Below are 25,167 nucleotides of genomic sequence, written 5' to 3'. Positions count from 1 at the left end.
TGGCTTGCATACCTGCAGAATACTTCAATACGGCTAAGTCACAAAAATCTCCATAGGGAGGGTGAAACTAGTATACGTCACTGTCGAAAAGCCTTCAGAGAGACCACATATAGCTCCCCAAGGTAAACCCCAATGGGCAAGCAACTCTAAGAGGACAACACCCCCACAGCTTCACTGAATAAAGGCACCAATGATCCAGTTACGTCAGCAACACCTGCGAGATGCAACACACTGACACCCGAACCTCCATCTTCAACAGGTTTTATTTCTCAGGCAGACTGAAAAATTAAACTTGCCAACCCACACATAAGAGGCACCCCACTCTTTTACCCAGCAGACATACTCATATTTCTGACAGAAACACACCGGTCTTTCCTTCTCATCACCTGCAGTAGGTCTCCCCTGACATGTGGTTCTGGGTGACTTTCCCAAAATCTACCCCTTTTCCTAGACATCTCCAGTCCTTTTTCTTCATCCTTCTTTGTTCCTCTTCATCCTATCTGCATGAAGAAGGAGCTACTGGCTCTGAAAGCTTGCCTAATTATAACCCTCTTTTAGGAGTGTGTTCTGCTGCCACTTGGTGAGTAGATTTTTTATCTATCCTATGAAATTATTTAGAAAGACACAAAAGAACCTCTGCCAGTGTCACCTCTTCCAGAACCATCATCGCCACCCCAGCAGCCACCTCCCATAATGAAGAAACATAAGAACTTTTGGAACTCTGTTCACCTGAGCACGGCAGCAAGTATGACCCAAATTCCCATCCATTCCCTGCATCCCTGGATTCTGCAAGCAGACTCTTCAGTCAGTGATAACCAAAAGGCCCAGTTGTTGCCCTGCATTTTCAGAGGCCAGTAGCACAGCTGGTAAGACCACTTGACATAGAAATAGCCCAGCTGTGCTCTGCTCTTGGCAGTATCACATAGCTGGTCACTCACCATTCCATATTCAAAAGAGAGGGAGCTATTGTGACGACATATCATTCATCATGCATTGAAAGTGTGAGAAGTGAAAGTGAGTGATAGGAAGTTTTTTTTTAGTGCAGAACTGCAGTATAGTTTATGACTGTGACAACAATATATCCTTTCTTCATATCTCTCATGTAGCATCCTTTCAATACAGTTTTTTGTGCTGTTACTGTTTATATGTCTTTTGTAGTAGGTTAAAGCAAACAACTACAATTTCTCATATCCAGAAGATATTACACATTGACATGGCATAGAACTGACTGGTAATTGAAGATGGTAAGTAAGGAATTCCCAAGAGACATGATATCTTGTTGATAAAACTGTAAATACATGCTGAATTTGATTGAAATAATCACTGATGTGGCAACTAAAAAATATTCATTTGTGACCATCAAAACTAGTAAATTATATCCTGACCTCACATTTAACAAAAACTGGATAAGGGAAATTAGGAATATCAGCCTGGAAATCTTAAATGAATTCCTTTGATGAAACAAAGTTGCCACCCTGTGCCAGAAGATGCCAGACTTAGAAATATCAGAACAATCATAAGGATATGTAATTCACAAATCCCAATTCTGGAATGTTTATAGTTTCAGGAGTTATGGCAATGTAAATAAATGTGAAAGATGGAGGAGATTCAAACCAGAGTTACTGGTTTTTCCAAGGATTGTTTAGTCAGCTTGAGTGTGTCTCAGAAATGTTCAAGAAACTCCAGTGGGACACACTGCTAGAAAGGCTTTGTATGCCATAGACTGTTCTGTTGGTTCAACATAGGCACACTGGATTAACAAGCTGTGATCTGTGATGTGAGCAACTGCTCAGGTTTTTTTTTTTTAACTAATTTAGCCCACTAATTTTGAGTACAACATGCAAATTTGCATGTAGTTTCCCATATCTATAACATTGTTCTTATGTTGTGCCAAATACATCCCAAAGACCATTTTGTTTGTTTTGCACCTTTGTTTATTCCCTGAAACTCATACCAAAGATTTAGCTTTCCTGGTCAGTGTTGTATTTTTGTAATAGTTGTACTTTATCTTATATACCTCACATTAAAGAATTTTTCATGCTTACTCTCTACTTTGTCTGAGATGAAGTTTGCAACAGAAGTAACCTGATTTTTGTAATCCATTCTATGTAGTAACAGTCTCAATCACCACAAAGCTGAAAATCTAATTGTATGTGGGATGGTGTTTGTTCATTGATGCACATATCACCATATTTTAGATGACAATAACATTCATATTTTATTCCATGTGAAGTCCAATTATTAATTACAGTGACCAGTTTTTAAACTACAAACAATCACTGATGCAATTATTCAGGCCAGCACACACAATTCACAATAGGAAATACCTTTTCCTGTTGCGGCACAAGATTAACAGTTCACATTTCTTACATTACTGTAAGGTCTCACTTATGCTCAGTTCCTGTCAAAGACAGTTACAGTCCAGTAAATCATTTAAGTCAGTCCATAAGACAAATCATTGACTTCAACACTAACTCAACCTGATGACAATGATGATTCATAATACTTGTTGATCACAAGGCAATTCAGACACAATGTTTGTTTATTAGAGGTACAGCAGTCACATGAAAGTTCTTTAGTTATGCAGTAACTGGAGCACTTGTTCTTACATGCATAACAAATGCTATAAAAATGTGAGTCAAACAATGAAAGCATGTCTGGCCCTCAGTCCACGGACTGACTGTTTCATGACAGATGATCTTAGAAAGACTAGTGTAGGGCAAACTGTTACTCTGAAAAGTACATGATGCTTTGAAAAATGGTTAAGTTGAATTCACTGTTTTTGGTGAACAACTAGAACTAATATCATTCTGATTTATTGAAAGTTTTCCTAATCAGAAATTTAGAAAAATACACAGATGTATTATCCTTATGCCCATGTGAAGGCCACTGTTTGTATGAATTAGTACCGTACTGCAAAACGTAGTAAATTATGTGAAATTATTAATTAGTGAGTTAATAAGTAATGCTGTGTGCTAGATGGTATGGGCAAAATTAAGATAACAAAAGTAAGCAGTCAAAATCTTGAACTGAACAGTGCTTGTGATGAAATATGTGATGGAAGTTGTTAATAGCCAGAAACTCTGATGTTAATTATTGTGTAAGATAATTAATTTTCAATAACTTAAAATACTTTCCTGTAAAGTCAGAATGGTTATCTTTCAATTGGTATAAGTCATCCCTCTCAAATTTACTTATTAATGCACGAGGTCTTACAGATCTCAAACTATAGGTCTAACTTCAGTTAACTGTAACTTTAAACTAACAATTAACTGTAACTTTTAATTGTCTGAGATCTAATGAAAACTGGTTACAAAAATGTAACCAGAACATTCTAAAGAAGCTGAGTAATAAATTTATGTGAAATTAAGTCTAAATAGAATTTAGAGATTTTTAAATGAGCTCTATATGTTACGAGGTAAACATACTGAAACTATAAAACTTTGCAAAAAATTGATTATTTTTGGGAGTAGAAAAAGATAACAGATAGGAAAGGATCCATCTGATTTGTCATAAGTTCAAGTATGCTATTTACTTGAAACTTCCATCTAATATTAAGTTGCTAAACTTATCTATCAAGTGCCAGAGACTCTCTGTATTTTCCTCCCCAGAGTGGAAAGTTTTCTGCTGTCCATTAAAGAAGTTTCTAATCATTTTCTTGTCATACTTCCTTTGAAGTTAAAATATTTTTCTGAATTTCTTAATTTACTTACAGATAATCTGACAATGGCTATTTGCCAAAATAGCCCTACAATAATGAATAAAACTATCTGACTTAGCAGCATTTTTGGAATTGTAATTACATAATTTCCTTAAAAGACATATACAATGCAGCAGGTCCAAAAGAGTACAAATTGTTGACTGCAAATTTTTCATTCAGCTATAGCATTCAGTGTTGCTGTAATAGTCTTGTGGTCACTAAATCTTGTCTCTTACATTCATTGGATTCAAAAGTTCAGATGTGTTTCTTACAATCTGTTTCTCTCATAGGTGAGCTTCTTGACAAATGACTCAAGATACTTTTTGAAGAATATGTATAGCAGAATGTTAAAAAAAATTTGTCCTCATTTCCTGTTCTAAACTAATTTTCAGTGTGGAATGAGGTGCATTTCCTTTTGTACACCCTTTTGTATTTAAATTTAATTTTGTTTGCTGTACTTTATTACAGAGAATGAGGAAACCCCTGACAGTGCAACAGTAGCTAGTAACATGGAACTACAAACTCCATCGACAACATTAGAACCAGATTTTTGGGACTTGCGAAGGAAACGCCGTTCATCTAATTGGGGTCGAAGCAAGTTGATGGTCCCTCGACTGACAATTTACGTGGATGCAATCCAGGCATTTGAGGTACTAATTTTGTGAACAGTTTTCTTTGTCCTATGCTGCTTTATAAAAAAAGTCAAGTGCTAGCATCTGTTTGTGACACAGCAGGAGAGTAGCGAGTTACGTATTCAGCTTTTTCTGTGTGCGTTTTCAGTTAAATTCTTAAATTCCTTGCATGTTTGCATATTTAAGAAGTGCAGTCTCACATTTTATTTATAGTGTAGAGTAGGTTTATGCTGTTTGTAGTTCAGTGGTCATTTGATTTAAATAACAGGGATCATTGGAGAAGCCTCAGTCAGCTGCTGGCCTTCACTAGTTAAACACCAGAGAGTAGCAAGTTCCATATTTAGCTTTTTCTGTGCACTTTTATAGTTCAATTCTTAAATTATCAGTAGCAGAAGGATGTATAGAGTGCATGCAGGCTGTGTGGGGACATAGAAGCGGCTGACCACAGTTTGCAAACTGCTAAAGGCGGCATTGACAATGGCCAGCCATCCACAGGCTGCTGCCTTTGGGTGTAGGGGCAGCAGAGTCTCTAATGTAATGGATGGACAACCTCTGTGGCTGAGGTGCCCCGTAGGCAAATGCTCAGGGCTTTCAAAGAAATCCAATATATATGATTGGTATGTCTGCTCAGAGGCTTCATCTGAGATGTTGAGGGGACCCTGCTGGTGGCTATCGAGGATGCAGAGTGCAGTCATTTGCAAATTTTGTCTCATGTTGTCACCAAAGACCACTGTCACATTTCGAGGTCATACTCAGTTTATATGGATGTCTGACATAAGTGGTGAAGACCGCTGGTCTCACTCACTGGGTGCAAGTAGAACCCATGATTTATCATATCATGTGGAGGGTCTCAACCTGAGGCTTAATAGATGTCAAAGGTGCTCCACACACAGAAAGCAGCCTCTTTGTTAGTAGTGGAATGCACTTGGGGACTGAACATTGACTCTGGCTGTGAAATTATCTGGACAAGAGTAACAGTCCTAGGTGAACTCAAGTTAACCTTCAGATGTTTCTACCAGCCACCCGATTCCACAGTAACTGTTGTAGAATTGTTCAAAACAAGTTTGCACTCAGTAACACAGAAGTACCGCTATCATGCAATATTAGTTGGAGGCAACTTTAATCTACTGAGTATGGACTGATACATACAGAGAATCTTATAGAGTAGTTCTGATCATGTTTCCCAAAAACTGCCTTCAGCAGCTAGGTTGGTAACCCACACATAATGGAAATATTTTAGATGTTGTAACTATAAAAGGGCTTGACCTAATTATAAGGGTCAGTATAGCAGCAAGGATTAGTTATCATTGTGTTATCATAATGACATAGGTTACTAAAAAAGTTAATGAAACCATCAAAGAAGGTTAGGGGAGTATTTATACTGGAAGGAGCAATAAGCAGTTGTTAGCATCATTCTTAGACTATGAATGGACATGATGTAGTTCCAATTTAATTGGCATACAGGAATTATGGACAAAGTTAAAACTGATTATAAATAGCATTAAGGAGAAGTAAGTGCTGAGTAGCTGGATTAAATATGGAAAAGACCAGCAGTGGTTTAATAACAAAATCTGGAAAATTTTGGGAAAGCAGAGATTGTTGCACTCTTGATAGAAAATGGAAAGTGGAAATATCAACAGGCAAAAGTTAGTAGAAATTTATACATCAATAAAAATATCAATGCACAAAGCATACTACTTCCACCATCATAGTTTAGTGAAAGATCTTGCAGAAAATCCAAGAAAATTCTTGTCCTATGTAAAATCACTAAGTAGGTCAATGGCTTCTCTCCAGTTGCTGTTGACCAGTTTGGTGTGGCAGCAGAAGACAGCAAAAGGAAAGCTGAAGTTTTAAATTTCACATTGAAGAAGTTGTTCATGAAGGAGGTTCATACAGACATACTGTCATTTGACTGTCACGCAGGTTCATGTATGGAGGATGTAAGAATAGTAGGCACCATGGCATAGAGAAACAACTGAAAAAACTAAATCACCATGTATGGATGGAAATCCAATTTAGTTTTACAGGGTACTCTGCAGCAAGTAAGTGTTCTTGGCTTACATTTATCACAAATTCCTCACCCAGCTTGAGCTCCCAAATGATTAAAAAAAAGTGCAGTTGACTCCTGTGTACAAGAGGGTAAAAGAATGGACCCAAAAAATGACAGACCAATATCCTTGACATTGGTTTGCTGCAGAATTCTTGGGCTTATTTGATGTTCGAATGTAATAAATTTCCTTGAGATAGAAAAGCTTTTTCCCCGATGTCAGCACAGATTTAGAAAGCATCACTTGTGTGAAACTCATCTTGTACTTTTCGTACATGATATCCTGCAAACCATGGGTGAAGGGCAATAGGCAGATTCCATGTTTCTAGATATCCAGAAAGCATCTGCTACAGAGCCATACAGCAGACTGTTAATGAATCTCCAAGTATATGGAGCAGATTCTCAGATACGTGCATGGCTTGAAGACTTATTGAGTAATTGATCCTGCTATGTTGACCTCCAAGATAAGTGTTTATCAGAGACAAGGTTATTGTCAAGAGTGCCTCAGGAAGGTGGAATAGGACTAGTCTTATTCTGTATATACATAAATGTATTGACACAAAGGGAGAGCAGTAATCTGTGACTCTTTGCTCAGCACATGGTAGTACACAGGAATGTACCTTTGGTGAGTGACTGTAGAAGGATACAGCATAACTTTTTTAGACAGAATTTGTATTTGGTCTGATAAATGGCAGCTTGCTCTAAATTTAGAAAAAATGTAAAATGATGTAGGAAAACCAGTTCTTTAAAGTTCGAATGCTATATTAGTGGTGTGCTGCTTGATGCAGTCATGTTGATCAAAGATCTAGGCATGATGTTGTAAGGTGATGTGAAGTAGAATCATCACATAAGGATAGGTCAATGGTTGATGTCCATTTATTTTGAGAATTTTGGGAAAGTGTAGCTCATCTGTAAGGGACTCCATGTGTAGAATGCTTGTTCTACCCATTCTTGAGTACTGCTGAAGTGTTTGGGATACCTATCAGATCTGATCAATGGAAGGCATCAAAGTAATTCAGAGGTGTGCTTCTAGATTTGTTACTAGTAGTTTCAATCAACAAGCAAGTATTACAGAGGAACTCAGTTTGGAATCCCTGGAGGAAAAACAACAATCTTATCATGAAACACTATTGAAAACATATAGAGAATAGGAATTTGCAGCTGACTGAAGATCAGTTCTGTTTCCACCAATATACATTTCGTGTAAGGACTGCAAAGTCAAGATAAGAGAAATTAGGGCTTGTATAGAGACGTATAGACAGTCATTTGTCTCTCGCTCTTATTGTGGGTGGAACAGGAAAGGGAATGACTAGTAGTGGTACATGCTGCCCTTTGCCATGTACCACATGGTGGCTTTCAGAGTTTGTATGTAGATGTAGATATATACATTGTAATTTTTAACACTAAACTCTGAAATCAAACTCTTGTCTTATATTATTTACACATGGATTCTGAAGGCAACAGGTATTCGTTGAACAAGTTTAAGTATAAAATGAAATTTTCACTCTGCAGCGAAGTGTTTGCTGATATGAAACTTTCTGGTCGATTAAAACTGTGTTCTGGATTGAGACTTGAACTCGGGACCTTTGCCTTACGCAGGCATGTGCTCTACTGACTGAGCTACCCAAGTGTGGTGCATGATCTGTTTCACAGCTTTACTTCCTACAGTACCTCATCTTTTACCTTCTAAACTTTACAATGGTCTCCTGCGAACCTTGCAAGATGCACTCCTGGAAAAAGGATATTGCAGAGAAATGGCTTAGCCACAACCTAGGAATGTTTGCAGAATGAGATGAGTGTGCACTGCTATGAAACTTCTCAGCAGGTCAGAACTGTGTATTGGACTGAGACTCAAACTCTGGACTGTTGACTTTCGTAAGCAAGTGCTCTACCAACTGTAGCTAAGCTGTTTTCTCCACAATATCCTTTCTTCCAGGAGTGCTGGTCTTGCATGGCTCGCAGGAGATCTTCTGTGAAGTGTGGAAGGTAGGAGATGAGGTACTGGTAGAAATAAATCTGTGAGGATGGGTTACAAATGGTGTTGGGTAGCTCAGTCAGTAGAGCACTTGCCCACAGAAGGCAAAGATCCCGAGCTAGACTCTCAATCCAGCACACAGTTTTAATCTGCCAGGAAGTATCAAGTGAAAGTGTAGGTTAACTGTACTGTATGTAATTTCTTCAGAAATTCATATTCTGTCATTGGATCACAAATTTCACTTTTTAAGTTAGACTAGGAAGAACCAACTTCTTCAATAATTGTGATGCATTTAAAGTTTTTTAACACATTAAAAATTCAATGTTACAGGAGTTTGGTGCTGTTGTGCTTAGTGACCTTACATTGGAAACACGACCATGCTACACTCCAAGTTTATCTCCAGGTGGGCATTCAAACATATATCTTATTTTGCTTTCTCAAATGGTTCAAATGGCTCTGAGCACTATGGGACTTAACTGCTGAGGTCATCAGTCCCCTAGAACTTAGAACTAATTAAACCTAACTAACCTAATGACATCACACACATCCATGCCTGAGGCAGGATTCGAACCTGCCACCGTAGCGGTCGTGCGGTTCCGGACTGAAGCGCCTAGAACCGCTCGGCTACTCCGGCCGGCCTTTGCTTTCTCAAAAGTCATTTCTGTGAAGAACATGTTTGAATAATGTGTTCCCTTATTCACAAAAAGAAATAAGAGAGAAAGTTAGAATTTTCATGAAATTTATTATTATTGCAGAAGTTTAGTAGCTTTTTAACTTAACTTTGTTTTCTTCATTAAATGCGTCATGAAATCTCTGTTATCGGCTTAGTAAATTCAGGGTATGTTGCATTTCCTACTTATATGATGATTTCCAGGTGTTAGTTTATAATATGTGCATGATGTTTTAAATAAATTGTTACAGACATATTTTTCTTTCACACAATGCTTTGAGTTATCATATTATTTACAACCTTATGACACAGCATAATTACAACTTTAGTTCATTCCAACATATCTAATACTTCATGCATGACTTGACACTCTGTGTACGCTGCTCCCACCAACTGCAGAGAGCATAAAAGAACAAAGATAATATGTACAGGAAAGAGAATATGACACTGACAAAGTAATTATTTTACAACAGTCTTTCCGTCCATTAATTTTAAAGTTTAATTAATAGTATTAATGAGAATAACCTCAAGTGTAATAGGACAGTAGAAAAATTTCCAAATGAATGAATTACATAATAAATAATCAAGTTTTTTTTTTTTGAAAAGTGACAAAATTAGTATTATTTATGTTCACTTTCTGTTCAAAAGCATATTCCTTACATAAACACCCATAAACATTCTATTTCTGTCTTTTAAACTATGAACCACTTCTCCAAATTGATATTGCAGATTGATCCTTACTGCATCACATAGTGAATTTATAGGTCATATCATGTTGTTTAGTAAATGGTGACAGTTTAACATTCTTGACTTTCATTGTAGAATTTATTCAAGTCACAATTACACCATATCAAAATATATTCATATGGTAATTTAAAAATGAACTTCTTGAAGTAATGGTCCACCATGCATTTGTATGGTCTATGTGGTTATAATCATAATTATTGAGTCATACATGAAATTCAATATCACATAGTCTAGCATAATGCCCCTTTAAGTTTGTGAACAGTTCCCAATACAGAAATGGTGTTCCAAGTTCCTGAATGGAACTGATGGAATTTTGGCAAATCTAACTGGAAGAACTATACTGCTTAGCTAGAGTTTAACATTCAATGGATTCCTCCAAAAGCAGAAAATTATGGGCAATTTGTGGGCCTGCTATTATCCATTGCCAGAAAGCATGTCCCCAGGGGCTATTGGAAAACATACACTCCTGGATAGAGCCAGGAATGCACTGACGTCTATAACGAATACCTGGAGAATGCCGACCTAGACGTCACTGATGAGCTTTTGCAATGTTTGCACTCAGCTCGCTGAGGAAAACGGCACACACTAATGAATTAAATGAGTTTTGAAGTTTCCAGTACAAGGGCATGGCACTTACTGTCAAAACTGGTTGTGCCTTCAATGAAAACAGTACACAATAGTGATGATATAAGTCCCAATGATGTTGCCAACAGAATTTTGAAACTTACATATAGAACGCCAGAGATAGACAAGAAGAAAACCAGAGAAATAAGAGCAGAACTGAACAGCATCAATGGAAGAACACATGAAACTGACACCTCAAAGAATTTTGAGACATACGAGGTCTCCATGGCCATTAAGGACACAAAACAGGGAAAACCACAGGCATTGACTGCATATACTGAGAATTTTTGAAGCATTGTGGCCTCAATGCCCTACAATGGATGACAGAATTCTTCAACAACATATTACAGACTGGAAGATTTCCAGCCCTTTTTAAGAGAACCAAAACCATAGCAATCCTAAAACTGGGAAAGACAGGAAAGCACCTCGAAGACTACAGACCCATAGCTCTCCTGGGTGTCTGCTATAAATTTCTCATGAGGTTCATTCTTAACAGAATAAAACCCACTATTGAGGAGAAGATACAAGCTGAACAGGCTGATGTTAGACCTAAAAGGAGCTGGAGTGACCAGGTACTAGCAGTAATCACACATACCAAAAGGAGCTTTGAAGAACAGAAAAAATCCACACCTGTATTTATTGATCTGTCATCTGTGTATGACACAGTATGGAGACAAGGAATGCTGCTGAAATTCCTATGCATCGTACATTGTAGAAAGCTGGCACACTACTTAACAACATGTTGGCAAATAGACATAATGGCAAGGAAAGCCGCAACTACCGACTCAATGATGGCCTTCCCCAGGGATCAGTTCTTTCACCTCTGCTCTTCAGTATATACATATCTGACTACCAAACACCCACTCTAAAAAGTTCATTTATGCTGACAACACATGTTTAATTAGCCAATCTATTGATTTTGAGACATCAGAAACTACTCTTGAAAACTACCTTAAAAAAATGGATGAATGTTTCCAAGTATGGCAACTTAAACCCAACACCTTGAAGACAGAGCCACCCTGGTTTCATCTAAACAACAAACATGCCCAATATGCACCCAGAATCACTTTCAGAAACCAAATGTTCATAGAAAACCCTTAACCAAAATACCTGGGAGTAACGCTTGACCTTCAGAGCCCACCTGGAGAAGACAACCTGCAAAATAAAAACTAGAAATAACATAACACAAAAATTGACAGGAAATAGCTGGGGAATGAATGCAATAATTCTCAGGATGTCAGCCCTTGCTCTTGTCTATTTAGCAGCAGACTACTGCAGCTTCACGTGGTTAAATAGTGCCCATACAAGAGAAGTAGATACTCAACTCAGTAATACTATGAGGCTGATATCAGGAACCATCAAGCCAACACCAACCCAGTGGCTCCCTGTTCTGTCCAACATCCATCCTCCACACTTACAAAGACAGCTAGCACTGAAACAAGAGTGGAAAAAATGCCTAGACAACCATCAGCTTCCTATCCACTGAGACCAAGAAGGGTCTTCCTCCAACCCAGACTCAAATAATCTAATCAAAGATCCAAGCCAATGCTCTGTTGGATTTGAGCTACCAAGGAGATCCTGGACATCACTCAACTGGTTCCGAACAGGGCATGAAAATTGTCACTACTAGAGGCGTAAATGGGGCATGGTTGATAGACCTAACTGCGACTGTGGACACAACAAACACATACTACAGTACATTGTCACTGAATGCCCTATAAGGATATTCCAAGGTGCCTTTCAGGACCTTCATTCGCTTAAGGGAGAAGCTACCACCTTGCTGAAAGGACTGTACATCGGTCTTTGAGCAATACAGTAATGCTCACTACGTGGTCATCTTATGGAATTATACATCACTTATTATTTTATTCTATGTGACTTGATATTATATACATTTGTCATTATCAGTATTTTATCTTATAATCAGTATGTACTGTACATATATCTTTTATCTCAAAATGTACCAGATGTTATTGGATGCTGTATTACTGATGTAATTTGATGCTGTATTTCAAGTCTTTTTTAAAAAAGAAGGTGGAGTTTACACAGTCTCACCCCACTAACATCTTGTGCAGATGCAATTGCAAGAGAATTCTGAAACAGTGGTTTATTATGCTTATTAAGTGAGGAGCTGAGAAAAAGTAATGTCACCATCTTATGAGAAAGCATATCCTTGGTTCAAAACAAATGTGTACCAATTTTACTTATGTTGTTCTAAAAACCATAGCATTTCTCATTTCACCAGCTATTGATGGCCCTTAAAAATTACGTTTGTTCATTGAAAACATGCGTGGTTAGTAGAATAACATGGTAGACATGAAGTTTTCCATAATTACCCTATGGAAAAATAGTCTCTTTGTGGTGTGCTATCATTTGCCAAAATCTCATTTTGATATCTCAAACCATTTATGAAATATGAGGAATGTTGTGAATATTTCATTCTGGCTTTATTGCTGGCATTGTGCAATCACAAATGAATGTGCTGCATCAGGTCAGTTTTCTTGAGATTGGTGACAGACAGAGACCACCAACCAAGTCTAAAGAAAACTTAAATATGTTAATTTCATACTCAGCATGTATCATGTAATATGTATGAGTCCTAAAATCGAAGCGACCCCTATTTTTCATTGTAAGCTTTTTCGAATTTTGTGTGGTGTCTTACTTCAATGTTAGTATCACAATAACTGTGACCATTAATGAAATGATGGGCACATTATAATGAACCTGACATATAAAGCTACAAGTAAGCCAAAAATAGTTTTCTTATAACAAATAGTTTCTACAAAATTGTTTGAGAAAGACTGGAGGACGTTCAGGTTGATTCTATCATTGCCAACAGGCAAAAAGGGTGGCTAACGCTTGTCAGCCTCCCCTTCTGACAAAATAAGTGAATCTTTGGATGAAAACTGGTCACTGAGCATCGTCCACTATATCCTGTGGGACATATACCACAGGGGGCTTATATAGACCTACAATAATTATTTTCCATCACCTGTAATTAATTTCTACTAGTTCTATTATACCCCCTACACTGAAAGTACATACATCTCTTGCATTGTAGTTACTATCTCTCACAGAAAAGATTGCTGATGCACCACCTCACTTTAGTATTCCCCTTATAGATGACTGCTTCATTTGTATTATTGTGGACTGTTTTCACCCTGTAATCACTATTCATTCTGTTTTTAGATGGAGCTCCAAGATTTCTATCAGAGGCCTCCATAGCATTTTTCATGACTGACAAATCTTCAAACCGAGACTATGAAGCTTCTGTGGGATATAATGAGCATGCTGTTGAGCCTGCAGTGGACGTACGATCATTTTTTCCTGAAACTTGGTTATGGGAAATATTCCATGTGGGGTAAGTTGAAAGTTGGTTACGTGTTCTGTACTTCATTTTTAGTATAATATGATATGACTCATTTTACAGGTTATTGACACAACTAATTTTTAACTATGGATGTGTTTTGCAATAGTTTTTATACTTACTGTATTAATTAGAAGGAAAAATTACTTCCTTTCATCACTCAGACAAAATAAAGGGAATGTCTACATAACATCAACAATTGCAGAATAATATCCCAGAATTTGTCAACCAATTAAATAAAATGAAAAACACATTCAGTATGTAATGCAGTAATAGTTACAAAAAAATCTGAATGCACTGGTATTAATATTTTTTCTGAAAATAAACTACTATCAGAAACAAAACACTAACATACTAACTGTCAATAAGCATCTTGTTATTGAATGTATTCTGAAGTGGACTGGGAATTTCATACATTTACCTGTTGTTGTTGTGGTCTTCAGTCCTGAGACTGGTTTGATGCAGCCCTCCATGCTCCTCTATCCTGTGCAAGCTTCTTCATCTCCCAGTAACTACTGCAACCTACATCCTTCTGATACTGCTCAGTGTATTCATCTCTTGGTCTCTCGCTACGATTTTTACCCTCCACGCTGCCCTCCAATACTAAATTGGTGATCCCTTGATGCCTCAGAACATGTCCTACCAACCGATCCCTTCTTCTAGTAAAGTTGTGCCACAGACTTCTCTTCTCCCCAATCCTATTCAGTACTTCCTCATTAGTTATGTGATCTACCCATCTAATCTTAAGCATTCTTCTGTAGCACCACAATTTGAAAGCTTCTATTCTCTTCTTGTCCAAACTATTTACCGTCCATGTTTCACTTCCATACATGGCTACACTCCATACAAATATTTTCAGAAACAACTTCCTGACACTTAAATCTATACTCAACGTTAACAAATTTCTCTTCTTCAGAAATGCTTTCCTTGCCATTGCCAGTCTACATTTTATATCTCTCTTCGACCATCATCAGTTATTTTGCTCCCCAAATAGCAAAACTCCTTTACTACTTTAAGTGTCTCATTTCCTAATCTAATTCCTTCAGCATCACCCGACTTAATTCGACTACATTCCATTATCCTTGTTTTGCTTTTGTTGATGTTTCAAGACCCTGTCCATTCCGTTCAACTGCTCTTCCAAGTCCTTTGCTGTCTCTGACAGAATTACAGTGTCATCAGCAAACCTCAAAGTTTTTATTTCTTCTCCATGGATTTTAATACCTACTCTGAATTTTTCTTTTGTTTCCTTCACTGCTTGCTCAATATAGAGATTGAATAACATCAGGGAGAGGCTACAACCCTCACTCCCTTCCCAACCACTGCTTCCCTTTCATGTCCCTTGACTCTTACAACTGCCATCTGGTTTCTGTACAAATTGTAAATAGCTTTTCGCTCCCTGTATTTTACCCCTGCCACCTTCAGAATTTGAAAGAGAGTATTCCAGTCAACATCGTCAAAAGCTTTCTCTATGTCTACAAATGCTAGAAACGTAGGTTTGCCATTCCTTAATCTAGCTTCTAAGATAAGTCGTAGGGTCAGTATTGCCTCACGTGTTCCAACATTTCTACGGAATCCAAACTGATCTTCCTCGAGGTCGGCTTCTACTAGTTTTTCCATTTGTCTGTAAAGAATTCACATTAGTATTTTGCAGCTGTGACTTATTAAACTGATAGTACGGTAATTTTCACATCTGTCAACACCTGCGTTCTTTGGGATTGGAATTATTATATTCTTCTTGAAGTCTGAGGGTATTTTGCCTGTCTCATACATCTTGCTCACCAGATGGTAGAATTTTGTCAGGAGTGGCTCTCCCAAGGCTGTCAGTAGTTCTAATGGAATGTTGTCTACTCTCGGGGCCTTGTTTCGATTCAGGTCTTTCAGTGCTCTGTCAAACTCTTCACGCAGTATCATATCTCCCAATTCATCTTCATCTATATCCTCTTCCATTTCCATAATATTGTCCTCAAGTACATCGCCCTTGTATAGACCCTCTATATACTCCTTCCACCTTTCTGCTTTCCCTTCTTTGCTCAGAACTGGGTTTCCATCTTAGCTCTTGATATTCATACAAGAGGTTCTCTGTTCTCCAAAGGTCTCTTTAATTTTTCTGTAGGCAGTATCTATCTTACCCCTATTGAGATAAGCCTCTACATCCTCACATTTGTCCTCTAGCCATCCCTGCTTAGCCGTTTTGCACTTCCTGTCGATCTCATTTTTGAGACATTTGTATTCGTTTTTGCCTGCTTCATTTACTGCATTTTTATATTTTCTCCTCTGATCAATTAAATTCAATATTTCTTCTGTTACCCAAGGATTTCTACTAACCCTCGTCTTTTTACCTACTTGATCCTCTGCTGTCTTCGCTACTTCATCCCTCAAAGCTACCCATTCTTCTTCTACTGTATTTCTTTCTCCCCTTCTTGTCGATTGTTCCCCTATGCTCTCCCTGAAACTCTGTACAACCTCTGCTTACATTTACCTACTTCACAAAAATAAATGAACTCGTAAATTGATTTTGGGAAATAGCTAAAATGAATGGAAATTTGTACGGGCCACATTAGCTCTACATACATCTGTATGAACACAGATACAGCATATGACCACAAAATTTCTTCTGTAATTGTATAAAGCCACAATTGGAGGACCAGCATTTGAAGCTGACTGCTGAACTATTTTACTGGTGCCAACGCACATTGCACATAAGGACCACGAACATAAGGTATGAGAAAATAGGGCTCATACAGAGGTATATAGACAGTTGTTTCTCCCTCATTGTATCTGCAAGTGGTACAAGGAAGGAAATAACAAGTAGTGGTACAGGGTACCCTCCACCACACATAATATCTATGCAGATGTAAATTAAAGTGATATTACACATAATCCTTAATACAGTCCACAAATACATAACTCACGTGTATACCAGGCAGTCAGTTCACAAGGCCTTTGTGATTGACCAGTTTTGTTCTGTACCCTGCCTATAATGAAGGAAAATAAAGTGATTGTACTTTTCTGTCCGCCCCTATAGCTGAGTGGTCAGCGTGACGGATAGCCGTCCTACGGGCCCAGGTTTGATTCCCGCCCAGGTCAGAGATTTTCTCTGCTCAGGGACTGGGTGTTGCATTGTCTTCATCATCATTTCATCCCCATCTGGCGCGCAGGTCACCCAGTGTGGTGTCGAATATAATAAGACCTGCACCAAGACGGCCAGACCTGCCCCGCAAGGGGCCTCCCGGCCAATGACGCCAAATGCTCATTTCATTTCCATTGTACTTTGCTCAGAATTGTCTTATAATTAAAATCATAATGGGTAAGTTAATCATTAACATCATCCGACTCAACTGATATTTCTACATATAATGTAGTATTTGCTTACATTCATCTTGTGTTTATAATCATGTAGTGGCTGTCCAGTTCGAAAATGGTTCAAATGGCCCTGAGCACTATGGGACTTAACTTCTGAGGTCATCAGTCCCCTAGAACTTAGAACTACTTAAACCTAAGTAACCTAAAGACATCACACACGTCCATGCCCGAGGCAGGATTCGAAGCTGCAACCAAAGCGGTCACGCGGTTCCAGACAAAAGCACCTACAACCACTCGGCCACCCCGGCTGGGCCCTGTCCAGTTCATCATTCCCATTGTCTCACAAGATGGATTTCATGTACCTTCATTGAACTGTGTCAGTGTATTCATCCTATATAGGCACCATGTACTGTATAAAAAATCTACTCGTGTGTTCTAGCCATACAGGTCATGTCAACAGATAGCTGTACATTATGAATTCTGCGATTGCCATTGCATCACTTGTTCTGCAACATAAAGGGGAATAATATATTAATTTCAGGACACAAAATTTAAATTGTTAAAATCTAAAAGAGCAGTAATAACTCAAACAGTTATTCTTGCAACTGTCTCCTGTTGCACAATTTTCCAAGAGCATGATGAAAGGATGTCACCAAATGAAACACCTATGGTTAAAATCTTAAATCAAACCACAAACATATCCATTGTACCACACTGATTTAACCATTTATTCTGTAGAAATTCTCTACATATTCCCACTCCATACAACTACTGAGTTTTTTGTAAACATCTTGACTGCAAGGCTTTGAGCACTTTTATAAAAAGAATTGGATGCAAATCACCATGTGGATTTAGTTTGAGTAGTTAACTTAATGGCCTTAGCCAACACAGCCATCACAATCGCACTCCATGCTATTTTCTGAATGACTTCCTGCATCTCCTCTTTTCTTATCAATATTTTGAACCCTACTTCTACAACTACATAAACTATGCTGTATTTCTTGCCAATTTGCTACCTTCGTGATACAGTCCCTTGTCTCTCTAGATATTACAAGCTCTATGAGGTGCAAATTTGCCTTGGATTTTTATCATTTGGGGGACATTTATCCAATGAGATAATGCTTGTATAATAATTATTTAAGTAAAAAAAAGTTTTTTTGATATGTTTTTAAAATGGACTGAAAAGTAAAAAAAAAGTATTTTCTCCTAGCTCCATAGAGATTGCTAACCCCATATAGATAGTACTGAAAACATGTGCTTCTGAATTTTTAATAGCTATGACAATACTAGTAAAATTTAAAGTGACAAATGTGGAGTACATGTAACTGATAATTCATGCATGAATAGTTCACCTAAGTCACTAACTGTTTTATTGCACTGCAAATGATATGAACTATTGTGCAATTTTTCTCAGTGAAAGCAACTCTCTGTGCACATGACTGTCTATTGCATGTGCCTCATGCTTTTCATTTCAAATTGTTCAAGTATTGTCATAGCCACAAAAAATTCACAAGCAAAAATTTTCTATACAGGGTTAGGAACCTATATCGGTCTAGGAGAAGTTAGTTTGACATTTTAGTCCAGATTAAAGATGTCACTATTTGCAACTATTTTTTAGCAAAGGTGACTATTGTGGCTATTTTTAATGAGAAGTGCCAAAAATGCAGCTATTTTGAAGAACCAGGCGACTATTATTATCCAATAATGTTCATTATTTTTATTCAAGGATAATGTTTGTGTATAGTTCACTTCTGCCTAGACATGACTTTGCAAAGTTTCATACTACTTTGGGTGATGACATCATCTTGTAATGTCTTTGGCTAGGAAAACTTACACACAGTGATCTCTGGTATTAGAGATCACTGTTAAAATGTCACATTTCGCCTGTTACATAAAGTGGCTACACGGCCACCATGCTTACCAAGTACCAATCACTGCATGGACTGTTTCCCTATTCCCTCCAAGGGTTGAGGTTAGATGGAAAATATAAAACAGAACTTTGCTTATGTGGTTATGTACAGTATGTATTGCATGTGTTATATAAAGCAAATTTGGAAGCAGATAATGTGGGAAGTTCTGACATAAGCTCTGATACAAAAGAGAGACAAAAACATGAAGTTTGATAAAATTGTAGAAAACTGAATGTAATGAAGAAGATACAGGATGGGTTAATTGGAATATGAACAACAAATAAAACCACTAGAATGATTTCTTATCTAAATAATTTTTAAAAGCTGTTTTTGTAGTAATGTACTTGAATGAAAATACATGTTATTTGGTTTTGTATATGTAGAACTAATACTTAATTACATTTGTATATTCACGTATTGCAGGAATGATGGTGTTCGGTCTATTAAACGGCAACTTCCTCATACCATCACTGAGTGGACCAGCAATGTTGTTTGTCTTTCTCCTGACAAAGGAATTGGAGTTGCTCCAACAACAAATATCACTACCTTCCAGCCATTTTTTCTTGATTATATCGTACCTTACTCTGCTAAACGTGGTGAGATAGTAGTTCTCAAAGTTGTTCTTTTCAACTTCCTTTCATACAGCATTCCAGTAAGTATACTCTTGGCTGTTTTATTTTGCCTACATTCTAAATCTTGCACAATATATTTATGACAAGAAAAGGGTAGTTGCTACTCACTATACGACAGAGATGCTGTCGCAGATACACACACACACACACACACACACACACACACACACACACACACACACACACACACACACACACACAAATGACCACAGTTGCTGTCAGCTGCAGCCAGACTAGTAGTCTGACTTCAGCTGCCAGAGACTGTGGTTGTGTGTATGTGTGTGTGTGTGTGTGTGTGTGTGTGTGTGTGTGTAGCTTATTTTGTGACAGTCTTTTTTTTTTTGTGCCTATCTGCAACTCGGTGTCTCCACTATATGGTAAGTAGCAACTATTCCTTACATAATATTGTTACACTCCATCCTGGATTTCCCATTGTTTGAGACTATATTTATAGCTTGTTATGAATGTTATTGATTTTTTTTTAATAATCCATATTTACTTTTCATTTTATAACTACTTCTCTTCTTGGTCTGCAGCTTGCATAACATCATAATATGACATCTTCTTTATACTTTTGACAAAATTAGTAGGAAACTGTTTATTTTTTGCTGCTTACGTAAGTTTGTGACAAGCTTGTTTTGGAATATGTGCCATTATCAGCTGTTCATCTAGATGGAATGATGTCCACAAATAATTTTGGAACATAAGTTCTTTCATGTTCTATGTTGTTAACACATTCACATGTTTACTTTGTCTAGGTGAAGTGGGATCCATAAATTTTTTTTGTACTATGTTGTTAACATAGGTCTCACATTTCCTTTCTATAGAAATTTTTTGTTATTTTCTGACAGTTGCAAAATGACAGATTGTTCAATAATGCTTTATGTTTATGAAAAACATGAAGAATCATTAGAATGATCTGTTATTTGCTTTCAGATTTTATGAAAAACATAAAACATCATGGGAACAATCTGTCATTTTACAGCTGTCAAAAAGTAGCACAAAATTTCTAAAGAAAGGAAATAAGTGACCTGCATTAACAACTTAAATTCCAATACTTTATGTATGTTACTCATGTGATGAACAATTGATAATGGCACATATCCTGAAATAAACTTCTCATGAAATTATTTAATCAACAAGAAATAAACAATTTGCAGTTAATTTTGCCAAAAGTGTAAAGATTTCATTTTATCTCAACCATCTACCATCTTTCACTGAAGCAGTCTCTCTTTCACCTCCTAGTTCCTTATTACAAAGTGATCCTCTCTTAGCCTGGATTCTTAGTGATCTGACACCCCATTCCCCACACCTACCCTCTCTCCATGGCCTGTGCCCTGCCCAACCTCCATCAAGCAAGACCTCAACATCTCTCTCCTTCCTGTAGAAGAAAACTGTGGTTTCAAAAGCCAGGAGTCCTTTTATCTAATGTCATGTTTTGCAATGGAGTCAGCTGCATTATGCAATGTGTGTGTGTGTGTGTGTGTGTGTGCGTGTGTGCGCGCGCGCGTGTGTGTGTGTGTGTGTGTGTGTGTGTGTGTGTGTGTGTGTGTGTGTACTGTTGTTGTTGTGGTCTTCAGTCGTGAGACTGGTTTGATGAAGCTCTCCATGCTACTCTATCCTGTGCAAGCTTCTTCATCTCCCAGTAACTACTGCAACCTACATCCTTCTGAATCTGCTTAGTGCATTCATCTCTTGGTCTCCCCGTACGATTCTTACCCTCCACGCTGTCCTCCAATACTAAATTTGTGATCCCTTGATGCCTCAGAACATGTCCTACCAACCGATCCCTTCTTCTAGTCAAGTTGTGCCACAAATTTCTCTTCTCCCCAATCCTATTCAATACCTCCTCATTACTTATGTGATCTACCCATCTAATCTTCAGCATTCTTCTGTAGCATCACATTTCAAAAGCTTCTATTCTCTTCATGTCCAAACTATTTATCGCCCATGTTTCACTTCCATACATGGCTACACTCCATACAAATACTTTCAGAAACAACTTCCTGACACTTAAATCTATACTCGATGTTAACAAATTGCTCTTCTTCAGAAACGCTTTCCTTGCCATTGCCAGTCTACATTTTATATCCTCTCTACTTCGACCATCATCAGTTATTTTGCTCCCCAAATAGCTAAACTCCTTTACTACATCTAGTGTCTCATTTCCTAATCTAATTCCCTCAGCATCACCTGACTTAATTCGACTACATTCCATTATCCTCATTTTACTTTTGTTGATATTCATCTTATATCCTCCTTTCAAGACACTATCCATTCTGTTCAACTGCTCTTCCAAGTCCTTTGCTGTCTCTGACAGAATTGCAATGTCATCGGCAAACCTCAAAGTTTTTATTTCTTCTCCATGGACTTTAATACCTGCTCTGAATTTTTCTTTTGTTTCCTTCACTGCTTGCTCAATATAGAGATTGAATAACATCGGGGAGAGGCTACAACCCTCACTCCCTTCCCAACCACTGCTTCCCTTTCATGTCCCTCGACTCTTATAACTGCCGTCTGGTTTCTGTACAAATTGTAAATGGCCTTTCGCTCCCTGTATTTTACCCCTGCCACCTTCAGAATTTGAAAGAGAGTATTCCAGTCAACATTGTCAAAAGCTTTCTCTAAGTCTACAAATGCTAGAAACATAGGTTTGCCTTTCCTTAATCTAGCTTCTAAGATAAGTCATAAGGTCAGTATAGCCTCACGTGTTCCAATATTTCTATGGAATCCAAACTGATCTTCCTCGAGGTTGGCTTCTACTATTTTTTCCATTTGTCTGTAAAGAATTCACGTTAGTATTTTGCAGCCGTAACTTATTAAACTGATAGTTCGGTAACTTTTGCATCTGTCAACACCTGCTTTCTTTGGAATTGGAATTATTATATTCTTCTTGAAGTCTGAGGGTATTTCGCCTATCTCATATATCTTGCTCACCAGATGGTAGAGTTTCGTCAGGAGTGGCTCTCCCAAGGCTGTCAGTAGTTCTAATGGAATGTTGTCTACTCCTGGGGCCTTGTTTCGATTCAGGTCTTTCAGTGCTCTGTCAAACTCTTCATGCTGTATCATATCTCCCATTTCATCTTCATCTGCATCCTCTTCCATTTTAATGGTTCAAAAATGGTTCAAATGTCTCTGAGCACTATGGGACTTAACATCTGAGGTCATCAGTCCCCTAGAACTTAGAACTACTTAAACCTAGCTAACCTAAGGACATCACACACATCCATGCTCGAGGTAGGATTCGCACCTGCAACAGTAGAGGTTGCGCGGTTCCAGACAGAAGCGCATAGAACCGCTCAGCCACACCGACCGGCTTTACTAATGGGGAGCAGAAGCAAATTAGGCAATTTTCATGTTGCAAAAATATTCCTTTATTAATCTTGTACAGAGTACAACATTACTTGTGGCCCATGTCCAGCAGATAGGATGGACACTGAAGCCATAGTCCTGGGCAATGGTGTGCAGTTATGATTCTGACCACAGCATGGCTTTGAACAAAGCTTTCTTGCTGGACAAGCAGCACTGCAGCAGCTGACACTAAATCAGTGCTGACAATGCAGACATATCTCATGGCACACAGGAGTGGCTGCCAGTAAAGGTGATATAATCCAGAGGGCAAACAGGGTCCCCAGTATCAAGCTGGTAGCATCGGCCGACAGCAGTTGCTAAGCGGGCAGTGGCTAGTATGCTCCTAGTTCGACCCTCAGGCCCCAACAGTGCTAGATGCACGACTGTATGGGAATCTTTCCTGTTGAATGATGCTGACTGATGTTGATGACAGCCCCAGCAGATGGTAACTGAACAATGGTGGTTTTCCAGGCCCGTTGGTAGTAGCCAACTTTTCAATGGTTCCCAATCCAATGGCCTTTTCTTGCTGGGCATGTGGTATTCATATGAGGTGGAATCAAAAATCTTGAGGACTGGTGCTGCCATCTGGAAAGTAGGAGTAGTAGATCTTTGCACCACTAGGTGGCAAGAGCTGCATATTTGATGAGTCAGTGTGTGGAGTGGCATTCAGCTGGGAGGATGTGTTGTGTGTCCACAGTGATTTCCGTAATACTCTGTGTTTGGTGTGTCGCAATTTTATGATGGATCCACGAACAGAACAGTGCATTTGAATAAAATTCTGTGCAAATCTTGGGAAACATGCTACAGAGAGCCTTGCAATGATTCAAAAAGTGTTTTGGGGACAGAGCATGAGCTGTACGCTTGTGTTTGAGTGGCTCTGCAAGACCCAAAAAAGCGAGATAGGTGAAGACCGAAGTGAAGAGTGTGATCATCATTTTCTTTGATACCAAGGGAATTGTGCACAAAGAATTCATCCCACCCTACGAAAGAGTGAATTCCACATACTAGTGTGACATTTTGCGATGGCTCCATGAAAACGTGCGGCGACAATGGCCCAAACTTTGGCGTCGAGGGAACTGGCTGCTGCATTATGACAACGCGCCCTGTCACACATCCTTGGTCACCAGTACCTTTTTGGTAAAAAAAACAACACGGCGGGTGTACCCCACCCAGATTTGGCACCTTTTGACTTGGAACTATCCCCAAAACTGAAACTCAAGTTGGAAGGCCATTGGTTCAACACTCTAGAAAGGATTCAAGACGCATCACTGGCAGTGATAAACATCCTCAAAGAACAAGACGTCCAGAAAATGTTTGACCAGTGGCAGAAGTGCTGGGACCAATGTGTATGTGCGGATGGGAACTACTTTGAGGATGATGGTGACCATTAGTACAAAGGTAAGGTTTTCGACAGATGGCAGCAACAATCCTGAAAATTTTGGATAGCACATCGTGCATGCCCTGACCCGGGCTTTTTGTGTAGACATTTCGGGTATCACCTAGTCACCTTATTGTTATGGTGAAGCGTCATCTCTGATTTCAGTAAAACTGCTGGTTGCTGAATGATGGTCTTACCAATCTACTGGAGCCAAAATGGGGTGGCATAATGCTGATACAGCTGCTTATAGCAGTCTGTGGCAGTTATATGGTCATCAGATGGTGACCTGTAAGAGCTGCCTAGCAGTGTTACAGGTTGCAATGGCTGAACTTGTAGTATAATTCTGGAGATGACTTCACTTACAGTGGTGTCTTTTACTAAAATACCCTTAAGAAATCCAGCACTATTAGTTCCATTTATGTAAAAGTTTTAGTGTGCAGTACCAGTACCATTCTGCCTTTCTTAATCTTGTAATTTTTATTTTTTAATAATAATAGTAATAATAATAATTATTATTGTTATTGTAATTGTTGTAATTATGTTTATCTCTTTCCCTGGATAACATATGTAATTGCAACGTAATGGTGAAACACTTTTATAAGCCATAGTCTCTGTAGAGGTAAGATATATGATTGATTTCAATTTGGGAACTTCTTTGTGATTTTTTGAGTTTAATGTGCAATGTTAAATTTTCATAATTTTCTGACTTTTATTAATGCTCTTCTTCTGTCCTTCAATTTTATTACTATTTCTTACTTTTAATATTATTAACAAATGAAGCATATGACATTACTACCTTGCTCCTTTACATTTCTACATTTGACTCAATCT

At 38.2% G+C, this 25,167-nt stretch overlaps 1 protein-coding gene across 2 annotated transcripts in view; it reads left to right on the top strand.

Moving 5' to 3' along the window:
* Positions 1-25,167, top strand: part of LOC126191523 (murinoglobulin-1-like) — a 272,234-nt gene that overhangs the window by 141,762 nt on the left and 105,305 nt on the right. For both annotated transcript variants that reach the window (XM_049932422.1, XM_049932423.1), the window contains 4 exons: positions 4,169-4,350; positions 8,685-8,757; positions 13,585-13,756; positions 19,399-19,627. In XM_049932422.1, coding sequence (XP_049788379.1) covers positions 4,169-4,350; positions 8,685-8,757; positions 13,585-13,756; positions 19,399-19,627 — 656 coding nt within the window. The remainder of the gene's footprint in view (positions 1-4,168; positions 4,351-8,684; positions 8,758-13,584; positions 13,757-19,398; positions 19,628-25,167) is intronic.

This window comes from Schistocerca cancellata, chromosome 6, assembly GCF_023864275.1.
Source record: "Schistocerca cancellata isolate TAMUIC-IGC-003103 chromosome 6, iqSchCanc2.1, whole genome shotgun sequence".
In the NCBI taxonomy this organism is placed as follows: Eukaryota; Metazoa; Arthropoda; class Insecta; order Orthoptera; family Acrididae; genus Schistocerca; species Schistocerca cancellata.
Note: the sequence above shows the minus strand (reverse complement) of the source record. Positions and strands in the feature narration are given on the sequence as shown.